Genomic DNA, 17,495 nt, shown 5'->3' with positions numbered 1-17,495 from the left:
ACCGTAGATTTCTTTATAAACAGCACATAGATTAGCATATCTTGTTGAATCTAGTAGAGGTCCTTTTATGGCATTCCGCATGCGTTCCAGCTGTATTTCCCTGACTTGACAAATCGGCCATTCGTCAGTACGAATATCTGAAGTGAACATTCTCCGTATCTGTCTGGTCCAGCTCAGTATCTCTCTGGCCTTCTCTTGATGCAATTCCGTTCTTCTTGCGATTCAAGTGCGCCGCATAGACTGCGAACGCGAGCAAGAGAAGAATCTCCACACAATATGCGACCAACATCGCAATGATTCCCGATGTATATTGGGGCGCTTCATCTGACTTGAATGCAAACGGCCCGATAATATTTCCGACACAGTACGAAATGAAGAATATGGCATTAACAACCGATCGTTTGGTGGTACCTCCTGTATTTGCGGTGATGAGGGACATGATCAGGGCGAATGATGCTGTATAAGTACTCGTTAACTAAATCCAGTTAGCCTTCAACTTACTCGTGGAGGGGTAGAATGTAGAATACCCAGTAGCAAACCAGCAGAGCGATTTTGTGATCTCTCGATATGGTATGGATCCCGACCGCTCCCGCCAGAGCCGGACACACATACAAAGCACCAACGATACACCTCTTCTGGCCCGGCAGCCATCGCTGAATGTACATAGCGGACACATTGGAGACAAGGATCACCATCCCATACGGGATCTGGAATAATGTCGTGACTAGATTCGAGTATCCGAACCCCTCAATAATCAGACTCCCAAAGTTACTCGCCGCCCCGTTGACGACTTGTGTGCAGACGCCGCACAGGAAGAAAAACCAAGTTTTGGGATCTGTCAGCGCCTCCCATATCTGGTACATCTTGATCTCGGACACCCTTATGCCGGAGTGTTGGGGGCCGAGACGATTGATCGCGATGTGCTTTTCTTCTGCGGTAAGCCAGCCACTGTTTGATCAGCAATGGTAAAACCGGACAAGGATGAGAGACTCATACGCTGTAGCCGGACCATCCGCAAGAGTGAAGAACATGAACACTCCCCATGCAGAAGATATGGCACCTATAATGATGAATGATACTGCCATGATGCTAGGTCGCCATGGATATGGCCAATAGCAAACGCCAAGAGCCCACCAAAAGCATTTGCAATACCCAGAAAGGTCGACCACCATCCAATCCTGATCGGCTGTTCTTCGATAGTATACCATGTTGCTGTGATGAGGAGGTAAGCTGGTGTTGAGCAAGATTCGAGAGCACCGAGGACAAATCGAAGACCAAGAAAGGGTTGGAATTGCGTGCACGCCGCCAGAGCCATAGTCACTCCACCCCAGATGAAGATGTTCGCAGATAGCCATTTTGACACGGAGAGTTTCTGCATAGCGAAGACAGAAGGGTACTCAAACTGTCAAGGTCAGTAAGCTGTGATACCTATGGGTTACACGAATGAATATACGGCGAGATATCCAAAATAGAACATGCTCCCTGTCATTGTTAGCATGTCCCCATGTAGAAGAAGGTTGCTCATACCCAGCCAACTATATTCGGTTCCTTTTAGATGCAAATCCTCCTTGAGTCCAAAAACAGCGGCGTAGCCCATCATCGCTTTGTCTATGTAAGTGATGAGGTACGTGATGCAGATGAATGGAATCACCATCCCATCTAATTTCCTGATTACCCGACGTAGAAGATCTGGGTCGAACTGGGCTTGCCATTGTGCTTCGTCTACACTTTTGCCCTGCTCCACTGACTCAAGATGGTCTGTAGTTATTTTCGACATGATTCATAGTTTGTGTTAACTGGGTTGCTAGTTCAGCGAGGATCTAAGCTGGAGATAACCCGGTTGAACGGATGATCTTAATTTATCGACTCTGTACACCCAAGAAGATTTATATAGGCATCCCAGTTAAACTTTTTCACAATTAGCGGTTCAAAGTGAAATCTAGCACTTGCGAATTCACCCCGCATTCGCTATCGTGGTCTACACCAGCCGGCCAATTGACTGCCAATTGCTAGTACAGTGCTCCGGGGCCCCGGGATATCAACTGTGGAGATTGGCTGAAGCTAGTCTGGGCGGATATGCTTGTTATTTGCTATGGGAAGAGGACCACAGGGGAGGTGGCTGCCTCCCAGGAGTTAGCAGCGGATTTCAATAGCAAGACTCCTTCCTTATTATACGCCTCACCCCAAGGGTGAGCTGTGTATCTGTCCCGTAGATATAGCAAATCCGCGTCGGAAAAGTTGTGAATCGGATGCTTTTCCGCTCCGGTACCGCACTCCAGGAGATCCCGTGGGGTCATCCCCGGATTGACGGAAATATGTCGCATAAACCGGTTAAAAATGACGATGTTGGCAGGTATCAGTAATCTGATGGAGTGAGACAGCGAGTTATTCACTCTCCACAATTTTGTATGTCAGTTGTGTTCGTAAGACGCTTCTTCTGGTGTTACCCAGGGAACGCAGCAGCGACCCTTGGGTTGCAAACAAGCTTTCTGATACTACATGATATACCAATCTCGGTTATAACATGCGGAAAAGTAGCCGAATCCGCCCATCGTCGCGGCCGGATCCATTCCAGCATTGCGAACACAGTCAGTCTCTCCATGCTTTGGGATTCCTATTAACACCACTAAAGTTTGCCTAATGCTATAATCTAACCCCACATCTGAAGCAATATCCTCGGGATAAACTCCGAGACGGCTCCTATAAGGCCGGAAGTCCCTCTATGAAACCGTACACGTTATCTCATCAACACAGCACCTGAAATGGAACCTGTCGCGTTTGATGCACTCCCCCTCCGAAAGGATGGCCCCCATGAAAAGGCCTGGGGTGTTTTTTTTGGTAGAACTGACCAGCTAGGTATACTGAATCGCCTCACACCCGAGACAACGAGGGAAGCAGCAAAAGAAATCATCGACGGAGTCCGTGTATCCACCGACTGGTTTTTGGATAGTATGCAAAAACCGTGTTTTGGCCGGCCAAAGCTCGAACATGTTGTGAATAACAAAGCGCCGCGGGCTGTAAATGACGACAGCCTTGCTTTCAATACGCAGGTTAGCTCTTAGTGGGATGGATTCCGACACCATGGGTATCAAAATGAGAAGATCTATATCAACGACTGTACTCTGGAGGAGATCCAGAGTGGGGATAGAAATGGGATCCACGGTTCGTTTGTTCTATATTCTACTTAAACTCATGCAGCGCTAATTGCCTCAGTATGGGTTGAGAATGGAGGAATTGTAGGACGCGGCGTTCTCCTCGATTACGCCTCCTGGGCTGAAGAACATGGGATACAAATCAACTGCTTCTCTACCTCATCTATTTCTGTCTCTTCTCTAAAAGAAATTGCCATCAGCCAGGGAACAACTTTCAAAACAGGCGATATCCTGTTCATCCGCACTGGCTGGACCCATGCCTATGAGCACTTATCCGCCGAACAGTGCCAAGAGCTAGCTGATGTGAAAGTCCCACCGGCTATTGGTGTCGAATCATCCGAAGAAACCCTGCGTTGGATCTGGGAGGAAGGATTCGCAGCTGTTGCGGGGGATATGCCCAGTTTCGAAGCATGGCCATGCCAGAATATTGACTTTTGGTTGCATGAGTGGGTGCTCGCGGGCTGGGGCTTCCCTATTGGAGAATTGTTTGATCTGGATCGACTGAGCCAAGAGTGTCGGAAGCGGAACCGATGGAGCTTCTTCTTCAGTAGTTGTTCCGTTGAAGGTAACCTCATTGTGCTTTTTGTTGGTAGTTCTACGCTGACTGGTCTAGGTCCCTTGGTGGAGTTGCTAGTCCACCAAATGGTGTTGCGATTTTCTGATCGGCTTGTGCGTTGGGGTGATTGAGACGCTGTTGTACATATATGATGAAGGTTAATGAAAGGTAATGGGTTTTCCTATTCGCATGTCGATCGACTCAAGCTGTGTAGTTTATCTCGAGCTGATGGTATCCCTAAGGAAACTACCTAACCGTTGGGTTCGAACTGTCGGGTCACCTGTTGATTGTCCCGAATTAGCAGAGCAATTACAATCACTGTGCCACAATTCACGTGCACCATAGCAATTGGTTACATGCTTCGCTCAGTATCATGGAACTTTATTCACGGAAAGCACCGTTTCCATTCATTTACCAGTGTCATAAGCTTTGAAATAACAATGTTCACTTCGCATTGACTATGAGTATGATGTGATTTCCAGCTCCTATACGACACTCGACACAATCAGTCGATTTCAAAAGAGAAACAAATCAAAATATGCTAACGCCCTCTCCTGCAGCACTGCTGCATCCGGAACTCGCCGGACAACTCCTTAAATCCCAAACGCCGTTATTTGCTATTCTTCTTCTTCTGCTGCTCCAAAATGTCGATGTAGACGTGGCCCAGAGGTCCAGCCTCTGGGCTCCATCCCCCATGTTCGACACGATACTTGCTATTGCTGTCCAGCATCTCGACGATGTTGACAGGATTGCCCTGGCGATTATCCCAGTGCAACTCGCAGATCTTTTCCTCGTCGTGGAAGAGGTCCAGCCGGCCCTCGCTGCCGCGGCGACCACGAGCACAGATCTCACCGATGCCGTACGAGGGGATGGTGATTTCATCGATCTCGTCTTCGGTGAGGGACTGTCTGCGGTTGTTGGGGTCGTGGAATTCACCACTATCATGAGATATCAGTTAGTATACAAGAGAAGAGTTTCAATTGAATGAAATTTCAATGAACAGTTCACATACCCTTCGATGACGGTGTGTCGGACGGTGATCTCGCCCTTGTCCAGGTGGTCCCGGATGTGGAAAGAGACCCATTGGTCGTCCATGGGGCCGGCTGCAGGCATCTTGAATGAAGCAGGGCAGAAGGTGAGTAGAAAGGGTATGTGTATCTATGTATGCTGTGATGCTTTGAGGATGATGGGAGAGAGAAGAGCGAGTCGAGCAGCTACCGAAGGGGCTATTTATTGCTGAGGCCGGGCTGTGGGGTGATTCGAGAGCGGCGTTGGAAAAGGGCTGATCAGTCTCCCAATTTGCTTGGATGAATGGACGAGCCAGAGATGAGACAGTGAGGAAAGAGGATCAGATGACGGCAGGGTGGGTTGATGTGGTTGGCTCGGCGGTGGGCTGATCCACGGATGGAGACATGCAGATGCTGGGATTGTGGGGGTGGGCCGGCAGTTGACGGGCTGCTGCTCACTGGCTCTATTGTGTTTCGTTGCTCGCATGGCGTTGCTACTGGTGGCGTCATGGCCCGTGGTATCTTTGTCGCCGGCACCGATGGCATCACCACTTTTTTGGTGTTGCTGCTTTGGCTTCGTCTGTTACCCCCGGCTTGTTTTCCCCGCACCACCCGCCCAATGATCACCAGTTGTTGTCCCAGGGATCGGCAGAGCTGTCGATGCTGCTCCATCCTCTTAATTGGATGACATGTCACCTATTTCCCTTGGTGGCGAGACTGCTGGTCTGGGAATTTGGCCAGAGAGACCTGGCCAAAAGGTTTCAAGTTGGCGGTTTCCACCTAAATCTCGCCCTCGTGATGGTACCAATAAGCCCGGTTTCGTCTATTGGCTCAAATCCAAAAGTACCTGGCTTTTGAACAACTGCAAGCTCTCGAAACCACTTTGTTGGACGTAATGCCTGCAGCTTCGTACCATCATGCAGGACTCGTGGCCAGTGCTGATAGGAGGGTCAGACAAATGTCGGGGATCAATCTTGGTTACAGCTAACGCATAATGGCTTGCATTTTACCGAGAAGTGCTGCTGATCTAATATAGAATGGCTTCTTACTCTCTCTACTTGCTAGCTTGGACCTTTCAGTTTGATGCCTTTGAGGGTCAATGAACTCCAACGTGGTAGGGAGTAGACTCGTCCGGTTGCGGTAGTAGGAGGCCGGCACACCAATGCAGGCAGGAATTGGCCGAAAGCTAGGGATGCACTACACATAACTTACTTGACAGACCATCACCAAATCGGGTCATGATCATCTACGGCACACCATGCACTTGCAGTCTTCTTGCAGCAAGTGTCGTCTCAGCCGATCGGGTGAAGATCCGCCCAGCCCCAACGTGACCACTTGCCTACCTTTGTCCGGCCAGTGACGATCCTTCCCCCCTCAATTCAGAGTGGTACAAAGTAGATACAAAGTAAGAAACCATGTTAGGGATCGGAATAATCTAACCTGATGAAGCGTAGATCGGCCAGGACATTTCCCCGCGCGACAGATACGACGTTTGGTCGTCCCCAACACGAATGAGCAGCATACGGCTCGGGACGGTCGCGTAGTCCAACGGCTCGTACAGGCGACGTCAGCTGGTGATATTGCAGACTTACGAGGGAGGAATCGACGATGGGTTGTTGTTCGAAACAGTGTGGCCTTCCGGATGGGAATCTGCCCACCCAATGTAGTAGATGAAGGGCACTCGAAACAGCGTCGATGAAACGTCAGTTGCCCGTTTTCTATCTTGGAGAGTGACAGTGTCACCCCAGGCATCATCCAGAGAGCCATAGAAACCTACCCCAGCTTGCCAGTCCGAGTTGGTCAGGGACAACTGGGATGGGAAGTCAATTTTGCGTGGATTGCACGGCTGCTCCCCTGTCACGCGGGAGCGGCTTGTCGCGGTTCAGATGCAAGGTCAAGGCGGGGATGGCTTCCATCCGCCCAATTGCTCAATACTCTCTGGTTCGAGATGCATGGGTCGTATCGGTTGACAAAAAGTAACGCTGACAACGCGCCCACCCCGCTCAAGAAGGTCGAATCGTTTCAATCACTGACAACTTTCGTGTCTCGTACAAGCAAGCAGAGATGGGAAATGAAGCAAATGATGGGATTAGAGCACTGCATCTCTGGCTAGGCTACTTAGCGCTTGGTGCAAGGATTCTGGGTTTACCAATCCTGGACAGGCCAGGCAAGTCAAATGCAAATGTCATGCACTTCACCTATTAGGGAGCTTCACGGAGGATATTATACATGCTTGCAAACAAGCAAGGCGACTGCCCCGGATTTTTTGCTTTATGATGGAGAACAACTTCTTAATCACCGCTTTATGACCACTTTATGCAACAACCACAGGGTCCCAATGTTAAAGGATGATACCATAACGCCCGTAGATATCTGCCCTTCAGGCTTCATAGTTATAACAGAGGTATCCTCCAACCGGGTTCATCACGTCGGCCACAGTGACATCTGGCATTATATTGAATGTGGTCAGGGTGTAATTGAGCGTTGTCTGTGGCCAGCCTGATGCAGGCTCAACATTGGCCGACTCATTGATCGCAGGGCCACCCATGTCCCATAGGCGGTTTGCGGGATCATGCATCTGCCACCGGTACCACAGACGGTCGATATAGCCATGGTGCAGATAGAACAACGGGTCGCCTGGGGAGGTCTTCACATCTTCCATCTAGTTTCCTATGCGTCAGTTCATCGAACCCATGCTCTTGACGATGGGAACAGCAAGCACTCACCACTCCGCCAACCGCCCAGTGGCCTCCTCGGTGAGGCGTGGCGGCAATGCAGGCAAAATATTCGTCATAGGAGTCGAATGTATTGCAGTGGGCGACTGCCGCACCCGTAGTATTCATTATCGCCTCGAAATTTCCCCAGCTGCGGTTCATGCAGAACACCGTGTTTTGATTCTGGGGACCAATATGTTCCGTATAGTATGCGAAGGCCCCATCGGTCACACATCCATCAGGTTCCGTGCCATTGCCACCAAACGCATCTGCATCCCACATCTCCGACCGGAACATGTTCCCGGAATCTGTGTCGTATGCCTCATTCCACCATCTGCAATGTAGTCAGCCTCCTTTCGTTCTGTGCCAACGAGGGGTTCGCAACCTACGCCATTGGACCGGTATACCCACACTGCTCCTTCAGCAATGTCTCATAAGTATGCAGGAAATACCGGTGCCAGGGCAAGAATTGGCCCTATTCCATCAGACTCGGCTTTGACAATGTTTCTCGCGAGACTTACCACACTATGGATAATGTCACCCACTGGGGTGTTGGTAAGGGCGCGGTGCAAGGCCTGTAGATCGCTGAAGCGGTTCGTGGTCGCCTCTAGCCCCGTTTGTGCAGGAAGATCCATCAAGCAGTTCACGCCCTGGAGATAGCTTTGCTGTTCGACCTTGGTCATATTCCGCCATTCCTTTCGAATGGTCATCTTCTCTGGCGTACACCCCCCTGAAAACAGCCCTGGATCAAGGGTAGTCGCCGCATCAGAGGTTGGGGTTGCGCTGGTAGAAACCAGCCTAATGGCGGGCAAAAGCCAAAGGGCGGAAAGCATCATATTCAACGTGTTGGGTAGCAAGATTGTAGCCCACTGGCGGGTCAATATTATGAGCGACGGCCAGTAAAGGAGGCACGACGACTTTTTTGTGGAGGACGATCCACTCGGTTTTTGCCCCAAGCAGAAACTAGCCAAGTGGAAACGAGAAATTTTATGTCTGGACTTCAATGTCTTATCGCAAATAGTTCGATCAATCCTCATTCTTCGCTCATGCTGAATTCGGCCACCTTTGCCTATCGATATCCCGAAATAGCCGAATAACCCACAGATCAGACAGCCATGTTCAGCTTCCAAGGTTGCGATCCTAAGATTCCAAGCGTCCACCAACCGATTCACTAGCTGGGCCACGGCTTAGCCATGCTGGAGCAGTGTTTATTTGTGGACAGATCTGGTCTCCCTGTTTGGTATGTGAGGAGCATTCCAAAGACAAATGGCCCAACCACAGCGGGCACGTAAACTCAATGCCTTCCGCAGTCAACAACATACAATTTTCACAAAATAAGGCTGGAAACTTGTTTGCCGCCCCGTCGCCAAATATGTGGCTGGACATTCCGCCCTGCAACCCTGTTATTTCTCATTCGCGAGGGCTGATTGCCAAATTTAGTAGATCCATGCAATCCAGAGTTGTTGACAGCGAGATTGGCAGGTCAAGAAGGGCGTTAATTCCAGCATCTGTTCTCCAGCCCATCATCTGACTCTCCAATAACTTTGTACTTTTTATTCCACTTCCTCTCCATATTGCCGCCTTATCTAACAACGAGCTTGAGTCAGTCACGAACCAGAGCAGTCTTTGACGGGCGAGCTTCACCCGGTACGAAGGGAATGCAGCCCAGACCTCCACAGGAACGGCACGGCATGCGATTATTTCTAGGACGGGATTCTGCCAGCCTTGCCAAACGAAAGCGCATCCGGCTGTCCGACGAAGAGGTTTCCTCACCAAGATGTACGGCGATGATGGAGTAACGCAGCATCCCTTGTCGCATGCCTTTACAACGTCTGTAGTACAGGTGAGTGGGATTAAGGCCTTCGTGTTCCACTCCTCAACTAATGTGGACTAGGGCAACTAATTGATAGACGAATCCCAGTCAGGGCTTTCCCGACATGGAGCATGCCGTCATGCACATTGCCCATCACGTATGCCTGGTGGCTTGAGTTTGCGAGTGACCTAGCCAATGTTCACAGCAAGGCTTCTTTGGGCCAAGATCCAAGACTTTTACAAACCACGCCCTGGGATGTATTCCCAGCCAGGTACGGCACACGCGCATCGCCTGCTATGTTCAAGTCCGCCAGCCAAGCACCCGTGCTTAAGCATTTCAGGCGTACAGACAGCGACCAGCGCATTGAGGGCTCACCGGTCTATGTTATCATTGTTCGTTTGACTACACCCAATGTTGAACCGTTTCAATTTCACTACAATCGCATGCCATCAAATAACCACGGTCGATTGTAAGCTCATCTGGCTCTGTGGAGTGGGGGGTCCGAACATAGTGAATGCTTCCAGGGTCTGACGCCAAATGCCCGTGTCCCAGTCGTTCTGCATCAGCGTTTCAAGGTATACAGCCGGTTCCGGCTGCACGGGTAATTGACTTGATGTCCAGTGGGGTTGCGACTCGAAAACTATGGAAGGGGGCGGGCCCTGCCATGAGACGGGGGGTCGAGGAGGGCCATAAGCCTCGCTCGGATGTTGCACCACATGACTAATACTGCACTGGCGCTGCGCCTCACTTTTGCTTTTCTCTAGCCATGCCACCATGCTAATCACTCGGCAATTCGACCAAATATCATCACCAAGAGAGAGCGAAGCAATCTTTCGCATGGTGGCCAGGACGTCCTCGTGAACCCGCCGACTGTCTATTTCTGGTGTCGGGTGGTTGTAGTTCCCGAATAGCAAGCTCACTTTGGCAAGAACCAGCATCACGTACCAAAGGGTATAATATGAGGAGGCCGGCAGATGCACAGCCACGTCTGGTGGTACCTGGAGATATGTGGCAAGAACCCGGTGAGCTGAGGCCGTAAGATGCTGCAGCCGATTGATCTCCCGAAGTCGAAAGATATCTCTGCGGCGCTGTACTGCTTGCCCCAAAGTCAAAGTGGTGAGTGCAGTGAGCTCCAGACGAAGGGCCCCTTGTGATTAGATGGTTAGCTTTCCGAAATAGGGGCAGAAGCAGGTTCCTTGAAGCGCCAGCAACTCACAATTGTCACACGAGGCGAGACGTGATAGTTGGTCCTCGGTCTGCCTCTCTTGTCGTTCGATGGAATCTACGATTTGCTCCCATGACGCATCCCGAGGGTGGTAGGAGCAGAGGCATACGTCTTCGTCGAAGACACATTGCGTACGTCGCAAGAAATTGTTGGAGAGAATATATTCCCCTAGGAGGACGTCGCTAGGGTATTCCGGCTTCCGAGCAAGGTCCTCCACACACTGCGTTATCCATTTGGTGTGTCTCATCGTCACCTGCCGGCGAAACAGTGTCGACCTTTAGTGTGAACGTTAGTTGCACCTCTGAATGCCAAGCGCTGAAAGAAAGGTCTTCCTAATGTAACAGGCGACACTCACGTGCAACACAGATGATAGCAGCCGAGCAGAGCCCTCTGCTCTGTGGGGTTGGAATGATGGCGTTGGTTGTCTGCAGGCTCTGGAGGAATAGGCTGCATGCGGATGTTCTCGTCCTTGTCTATCCCCAGATCGACGACAACCATGTGGGCCATTTCAAGTAGCATGTACTTGTGGATGTGCGGGGTCCGCCAGTGGTAATGAAACCATGCGCAGTGGACAAGAAGCCCTAGCAGTAGATCGAGGTTGCGTTCACTCTTGGCGATCAAACGGGTGGCTGCCGTTTCCCGGACAAGGGCCTCCAGTTTGTGTTGCAGGAGCGGTTTGTGTTCCATACACACGGTGACGATGCACAGCAGGAGGAAAGGTGAGCGCTGGCGGAGTACCTCGATCTCCATGTCGGCGGACACGATCACGAAGGGGAATTGGGCCATTTTCTGGGTACGAAACTTGTCCATGAGCTCATCGGCCTCCCGTAGGGTGACCAACCCGCCTAGCACGGGTTCCCCCGATGCCTCATCGCTGGGTCGGGAGCTTTCCCGGCGGTGGTGGGGTCGCGGCGAGTCTGGTGGGTGCGTAGACGGAGTTGCACTGGAGAGACTGCCGTGGTGAGAGAATTCACCTTGCTGGGTACAGTTAGAGCGAGCCTTATTGAGGCCTCATCCGCAAGATGGAGGGAGAGGAATTGCATACCTTCTGGCCCAGTTGCGCTGCCAAGTTATCAATCTGCTCCTGAAGGGCATCAATGCGGGTCTTCCTGTGATGGCGGAGGGGGGGGAGATCAATCAGCCAATGGTCGGTCGCCGGGGATATATGCAGTATAGTAGTAGTAAGTAGTAGTCTTCTATGTAGTATGTGTAATCACGAGGCCGGGAATGTGGCTCAGGATGAATGCAGGCTAATTGGGAGGATTGTAGAAGCAGAAAAAGCAACAATGTCGGATGACAGGTGGAAGGGAATGCTAAAGCAACAAAAGTGCATTAAACAGTACCATAGATAGACAATAGCTATGTTATGAAGTAAGTAAGTACGTACTCACCTGGGACGGTTGACATGGGGGGACTCAGGCAGCGAGCATGGCTGGCCCAACCGGGTGCAGCGTACGCACGTGCCCGTGGGGGGAACGGGCACGCAGCGGACTTTCAATCGAACGCATCGGACGCAGGCATGGCGTCGCGGTGGCTGCTTGCGATTCATTTGCTCCGCAGCAATGTGGGTTCGTCACCGTTAGAGCCAGGCACAAAGCAAGCACGTTTGGGGGGGGCGGCGTTGGACGTGGCAGAAAGGGAGAGGGGGGGGAAGGAAGGAAACCAGAAAGTGGGAAGATGCAGGGGGGGATTGTGTCTAGCTTGCTCGTGTCGAGTGACAGACCAGAAAACTAGTACTAAGTTAGTGCTGACGGGATTGATCATTCCTAAGAAAAAGTCCCCTTCTCCCGAGTCACATGAGACGGGCCCGCGCTTCCCTACAATTCCTCTGTGCTTCCCCCGTCACCATCTACAGTTAAGTTAGTACTTAGTCTCTCTCCATAGTACTCTCCGTTCACTTCTTTCTCACTGTTACTTTTCATCCTCTCCTTCAACCTCCTTCCCTCTTACCATTGTTCTAGATAGATATTCTTCTTCACCTTCTTTCTTCCAATTGCATTTCACCCCCTTACTTCTTCCACGACATTAGTACCTCTTTACGTTGCAGGGTCCCCGCCAATGGCAACCAATCCCAATGCTGCTCTAAGCGGGAGGCTGCACTAGGGATGCGGCATCGGTGCGACCGAGTCGGAGTCGGAGCAGGAATCAGCCGGACAGACTATTGAGCACTAGTAACAACGGTCCATCTCGTCTGATAACGATAATTGCTGTTATCCCCTCTCGCTCTACCTCATCAATTTTAGTTATCCTCTAGTTTCCATGGCTTGCGCGAATGAAACTGTTCAACCAACAATGAGCTCTTCAGGTCTGGCTTTCCGGGGAACCAGACGAACTGGTGGATCGCCGATCGCTGTCACGCTCCACTCTTCAACACCATGGCTCCAACTATCAATATAACAGACGATTGTTCGGGTGATATGCTGTAGCGTACATTATTTACTTGTATATCACCAGCCATTCAGATCTTCTTCTCTGACAATTGTTTCACATTACGGATACATACTGATAGCACGACTAAATGTTGAAGTCACTTCCGGATGCTGCTGGGTCCGGTCGGCTTCTGTGTGCGAAGAGCGTCGTGGATCATCAGAATATGAGATTAAACCTGCATCTAGATTCACGACCACAATGGCCATCCTTGCGATGTCGTTCTACCCATCTGTGCGGTTGATTCAGGTCACTAGGCACTGATCCATGGGTCCGTGAGGACGATCCCAGATTGTCCCTTTGTGATAGGGTTTGTACCCCGCAGCAGAGTGCACTGTCCAGGGCCATATGTGGGGAGAACACAGCCTGATTCCGTGGGTACACAAACAGTACTCAACCCTTGCTTGCTCCAGGCTTGGTTTCGGGCCTTCCCTAGCATCAACGGGCCTTTCCGTCCGCATTCCCAACAACGTGTATTGGAGCGATCCAGCTCATCACAGTGTAGCCTCTTGAGTAACCTTCAAATTGTCCACTCGGGTCAGCCCTTGAGCTATGATTGCCATAACAACGGTAGTTTTACGATCTAGCGGACACGAAACTTTAAATACATCCTTTGCCACTCCACGGTACGCACGGTGAGAGACATGTAACACCATTGAAAAGAGGAAAAGAAAAGAGGGAGGGGGGAAATCACAAGTAACAGAACGAGATGAATGAATGCGTAAATAAGTAAATGGAAAGTCGAATTCCGTTCCTCTTCCCAGAGCTACGGCCTGATCATCCAAATGAAGTCATCCAGTTGATTTATAAACCACAATCTCACTACTGTTGGGATTTCCCCTGCTCTGGATAATGTCTATGAGTGGTGTGCAACCAGAAGAGACATGATGCACTACCTATAGAACACCAGGCAGTACTGAGGGCACTTGCTGATCGTATGACGCATCGACATCCTGAGACACAGGCGTTGTTGTCAGTTAGGCCAAACGTCGTATGTTTCATCATTTTCACTGCTAATCGTCGGCCTACCATAGTCCACCCTCATCGAAGGCCACTGAGGCCAGCCAGTCCTGCTCCCACATACTGGTAAACAGAGACCCTAGGACGCCCCAAAACCTTGCCATCGTTTCAAACATTACAGAATGGCGCGGCTCATGATCAAAAAGCGATCCCAAGACCGCAGATTTTGTCTGGGGTACGATAAAAAAACAGAAGGTTCTGTTAACGGAAACATTTCCCGCGGAAACGGGGTCCATGCGTGCCAGTCATAAGGCTCTCAAGTCGGTCAGGGGAACTACATTAGGCAGCATCATCAATAAGTATTCCGTGTAGTATGGGACGTCCGGAGAACAAAGGCTCCATCAATGGTTGCACCAGTAACCTTGGGTTGGAGTCCGCTCATCATGCCATAGCGGGCATATACCAACCGAAGATTTCCCGGACGAAAAAAATAAGGCCTTTTGCTGACGACGCCTGCAGAGCTACCAGACAGTAGCACTGCGGGTCAAGCCACAGCAACGTCGGCGCGGAGGTAAGATGAAACAGTGGTGGCTTTACCACCGCGCATGCGCTCCGTTAATCGTAGGAGGCTAGATACCGCAACGCGGCTGGTCTCCTGGCGGAGTGGAATCTCATGCAGGGGCTAGACCCAGTGGACCTAGATCTCAGATCAGGAGGCCAGGATGCCGTCACCGCCGGTTATGCGGGGGAGATCAAGTACGCGATGGGAGCATACACGCAGTAAGGCAGAGGAGGCTATCCACTCCGGATATATGCTTATTCCGTGTACTGTCACGTGCACTTGTCCCCGATCGTGAGATGATTCTAAATACAGTTAGCGTGGCTCGTGGTCTCACGCAGGACCATTTTGGAGGCGTCCGTGACATTGTCTAAATTACAGACCACTGGTAAACTTAGAGACTGAATTAGTAGCGAAGTTCCGAATGCAAACATTACATGCTCTGCCTTAAATGAGGCAACTGGGAGGGACCCATCTATCACACGCAATGGCTATGGAAGCCATGGCATACTGCAGGCACGCTGCGAATAGCTTCGCGTCCACGCAGCTTCACTGATGATGTACATGCGACATTTGCTTGCTGTGCTTTGGTACCTTTAGATATGCGGAGATCTTTATGGTGGGTGCGTAACACGCAGTAGCTGGCTAGGGGAATCTGGGTAGAATCCTTCTTGTGCACAATAACCAGAACCGGCCGATCGGCCAGTCTTTCTCGTTTGTCCCTGAGGTGACATGTGGTGGTCATCACCAGTACATCGATAGTGTCACTTCACCCCAGCACCAGTTATTATCCATATCCTGCATGGTAAAGCTTCTGGGGGCCTCGTGTGGCGTCGCCGCTATTCCGTCTCATCGAACGGCCAGTCGGTAATCGCAGTTCTTGTGGAGTGTAAGGTTCGAAGGGTAAACGAGCAGTCGAAGGAAGATGTTATTCCTGAAGTAGCAATTCAAAGGCTTTAGTTATCGGACTTTCTAGGCAGAGTAACTGTCAGTGGTGGCTAGTATCAACCTAAGGATGAGTTTCAGGGGATGTCACTTAGTATGAATTGCAGTTCTCCGGGTGGAAATATAGTGGGTGATTCGGGCATATCCAATAGTGACAACTCTTGTATCGAAGTCTCCGCGCATTGAGGAAAGTGAGAGGTGTATAAAAGCTCTTCCCTGTGAATATGTTGCGGCTTAGTGGCTCCGCCCGCGCGGGAATCTGAAGTGGCGCGGATCGGCGAGGAGATCTACACAATAGAACTTCGTCCACTAGACAAGAGCGATCATGCTCTTGCTGGAAAAAAGCATTTCCTTGTAAGACATGATTCAGAAGAACGGAAGAACACTTGAACAAAGCATGATCGTCTGTTTACACGGTTTACACGGGATGATCTCCCGCTCTGAGACGCGATCTGCATCTGTCCCGAGTGATCTGCCGTGTTGGTTGTGGAAGGTTGTCGGAAAGCCATCATCTGATATAAGATAGTTATCTTTTGGTCATGGTATTGAGTGCAAGTAATCTTTATATTATATAAAGTTAGAAGATTTAGTCCCAGAATAGTTGTGCTACTAATTGCATGGTCTGCTGCGTTCAATTGTTTTTGGTTGATATTTGTAGCTGTTCGTGCTACCCGCACCAATATATATTTCTTCCTGTCTCTGACACTCATCATTCTATTACCGATTTTCATACCACCAAATTGTTACTTGACTGCGATGAGGACAATCAAAATCAAATAACAAAAACAGTCTTGATGATGATGGTGAATATATGGTAGTTTGATACTAGTGTTGTTCGGTGTTGAACGTAGGCTCTCTATGGCTTGCGAGATTGCTAGTTGCCCAAGAGAATCAAATATTGGTTGCCTAGAATATGAAGAATTTCGTGGCATATACAATGTTATTGGCACACTCAATCTGATGTTTGCCCTTCTAAGTGTTGGTGTACATTCAGGATCCGACAAATCAGGTCGTCACGCCGGAAATTGTCAAGCTGTCAAGCAAAAGAATTCGAGATCCTCAACGAAATTCGGAACAGTTTCAAAAAATCAAGAGACCTTTATTTCTACGGAATCATTAAGAGTATCCCCCTTCAACCTGAAGGTCGTGAAGTGTGACCAGGTGCGTGTCTTGTCAACCTCCCCATAACGAGCTGCTACGACTTCTAAGTTCAGAACTCGACTACTTCACCTACAAATAATGCCAAAACCATCCGTACTATGGAAACACCATGTCACAGTATCCCCAAAAGTAATCATTGTTTTGCCTGCTGCAAACTGTGGGATCCTGAGAAACTCGTACGATAGCAGGAAGGTCAGCCGAGGGATGACTAGCCCCCAGCAACAGTACTGGCTTTTGGCAAATTAGACAGATTGCACCATGCCATATCTCATATTCCCAACAGCCGTCTCAGAACCGCAAACCCCGAAGGGATGAGGCTGCTGACGTAGAATAAGGTAAGACAGCTAATGAGAGGGATAATTGCTCCAATGATCCGATGAGCCCCTGAGGAAGAGAGAGAAGGAAAGAGATAGAAAAATGTTGGGAGTGAATCACGACCCATCGGATCCAGTAGAAAGAAATTACCTGAATGCCCATATCATGATTCAATCAATCTTTGGAGAATCACGCAAGATGCTGTCCATGACCATTGGAAGGCGAAGGATGTTAGTGGGGGAGACATTAATTAACCACGCTGGCGGGGGTTAAACCGAACTAGCAATAAGCATAGATTAAAGATTAAGGAGGTAAAATTCCGGGTGTGGCCGTCGGATCCGGATATCCAGGCAGAGAGGCAATCCCGATGTGGGCATGTCTATGCCGAGTGGTGGGTGGTTGTTGACGTTTTGTTTGGCTGGCGACCCGGCCCGGTCAGCAGTCGAGATTCTTCATCAGCGATTTCTCAGCGACAGGTCAATATCGATGTCAATTTCGTAAATTGAATCCAATCAAGCTAGAATTAAAACCAGAATTAACAGGATGCCGGACAAGACCCGATGGAAACTCCGAGCAAACCGAGCGAAGCACAGCAAAAACCGGGCGGGGAATGTCCGATTGGGGGAAAAAAGATAAAAGGAAAAGTCATGCGGGAAAAGCA

The 17,495-nt window shown here is 50.0% G+C and overlaps 5 protein-coding genes across 5 annotated transcripts; 1 reads left to right on the top strand and 4 right to left on the bottom strand.

The window, feature by feature from the left end:
* Window positions 1-124: 124 nt before the first annotated feature.
* BDQ94DRAFT_173458 (MFS general substrate transporter) lies at window positions 125-1,777 on the bottom strand (the record flags this gene model as incomplete). The annotated part of the gene is made up of 6 exons (XM_026772165.1): window positions 125-475; window positions 528-948; window positions 997-1,060; window positions 1,135-1,402; window positions 1,454-1,482; window positions 1,528-1,777. The coding sequence occupies 6 exons, from the start codon at window positions 1,775-1,777 to the stop codon at window positions 125-127; spliced, it is 1,383 nt and encodes a 460-aa protein (XP_026622992.1).
* A 985-nt stretch (window positions 1,778-2,762) lies between these two features.
* BDQ94DRAFT_161727 (uncharacterized protein) lies at window positions 2,763-3,839 on the top strand (the record flags this gene model as incomplete). Its single annotated transcript, XM_026769423.1, has 3 exons — window positions 2,763-3,017; window positions 3,063-3,162; window positions 3,214-3,839. 3 exons carry the CDS (start codon window positions 2,763-2,765, stop codon window positions 3,837-3,839), a joined length of 981 nt encoding a protein of 326 aa, XP_026622991.1.
* Window positions 3,840-4,136: 297 nt separating this feature from the next.
* On the bottom strand, window positions 4,137-5,058 carry BDQ94DRAFT_149741 (aegerolysin family protein). The gene is made up of 2 exons (XM_026767444.1): window positions 4,721-5,058; window positions 4,137-4,646 (listed from the first exon to the last, which is right to left on the bottom strand). The coding sequence occupies exons 1-2, from the start codon at window positions 4,819-4,821 to the stop codon at window positions 4,319-4,321; spliced, it is 429 nt and encodes a 142-aa protein (XP_026622990.1). The 5' UTR covers window positions 4,822-5,058; the 3' UTR covers window positions 4,137-4,318.
* Window positions 5,059-7,095: 2,037 nt separating this feature from the next.
* BDQ94DRAFT_173455 (tyrosinase family protein) lies at window positions 7,096-8,265 on the bottom strand (the record flags this gene model as incomplete). The annotated part of the gene is made up of 4 exons (XM_026772164.1): window positions 7,096-7,377; window positions 7,442-7,763; window positions 7,819-7,904; window positions 7,951-8,265. 4 exons carry the CDS (start codon window positions 8,263-8,265, stop codon window positions 7,096-7,098), a joined length of 1,005 nt encoding a protein of 334 aa, XP_026622989.1.
* Window positions 8,266-9,667: 1,402 nt separating this feature from the next.
* Window positions 9,668-12,094, bottom strand: BDQ94DRAFT_181982 (Zn(II)2Cys6 transcription factor domain-containing protein). Its single transcript, XM_026774025.1, has 5 exons — window positions 11,859-12,094; window positions 11,513-11,576; window positions 10,823-11,445; window positions 10,459-10,742; window positions 9,668-10,389 (listed from the first exon to the last, which is right to left on the bottom strand). Exons 1-5 carry the CDS (start codon window positions 12,014-12,016, stop codon window positions 9,692-9,694), a joined length of 1,827 nt encoding a protein of 608 aa, XP_026622988.1. The 5' UTR covers window positions 12,017-12,094; the 3' UTR covers window positions 9,668-9,691.
* Between the last annotated feature and the right edge of the window lie 5,401 nt (window positions 12,095-17,495).

The sequence above is a fragment of the Aspergillus welwitschiae genome, assembly GCF_003344945.1.
Source record: "Aspergillus welwitschiae strain CBS 139.54b unplaced genomic scaffold BDQ94scaffold_33, whole genome shotgun sequence".
NCBI lineage: Eukaryota > Fungi > Ascomycota > Eurotiomycetes > Eurotiales > Aspergillaceae > Aspergillus > Aspergillus welwitschiae.
The sequence above is the reverse complement of the archived record's forward strand: the minus strand, read 5'-3'. Positions and strand labels throughout refer to the sequence as shown.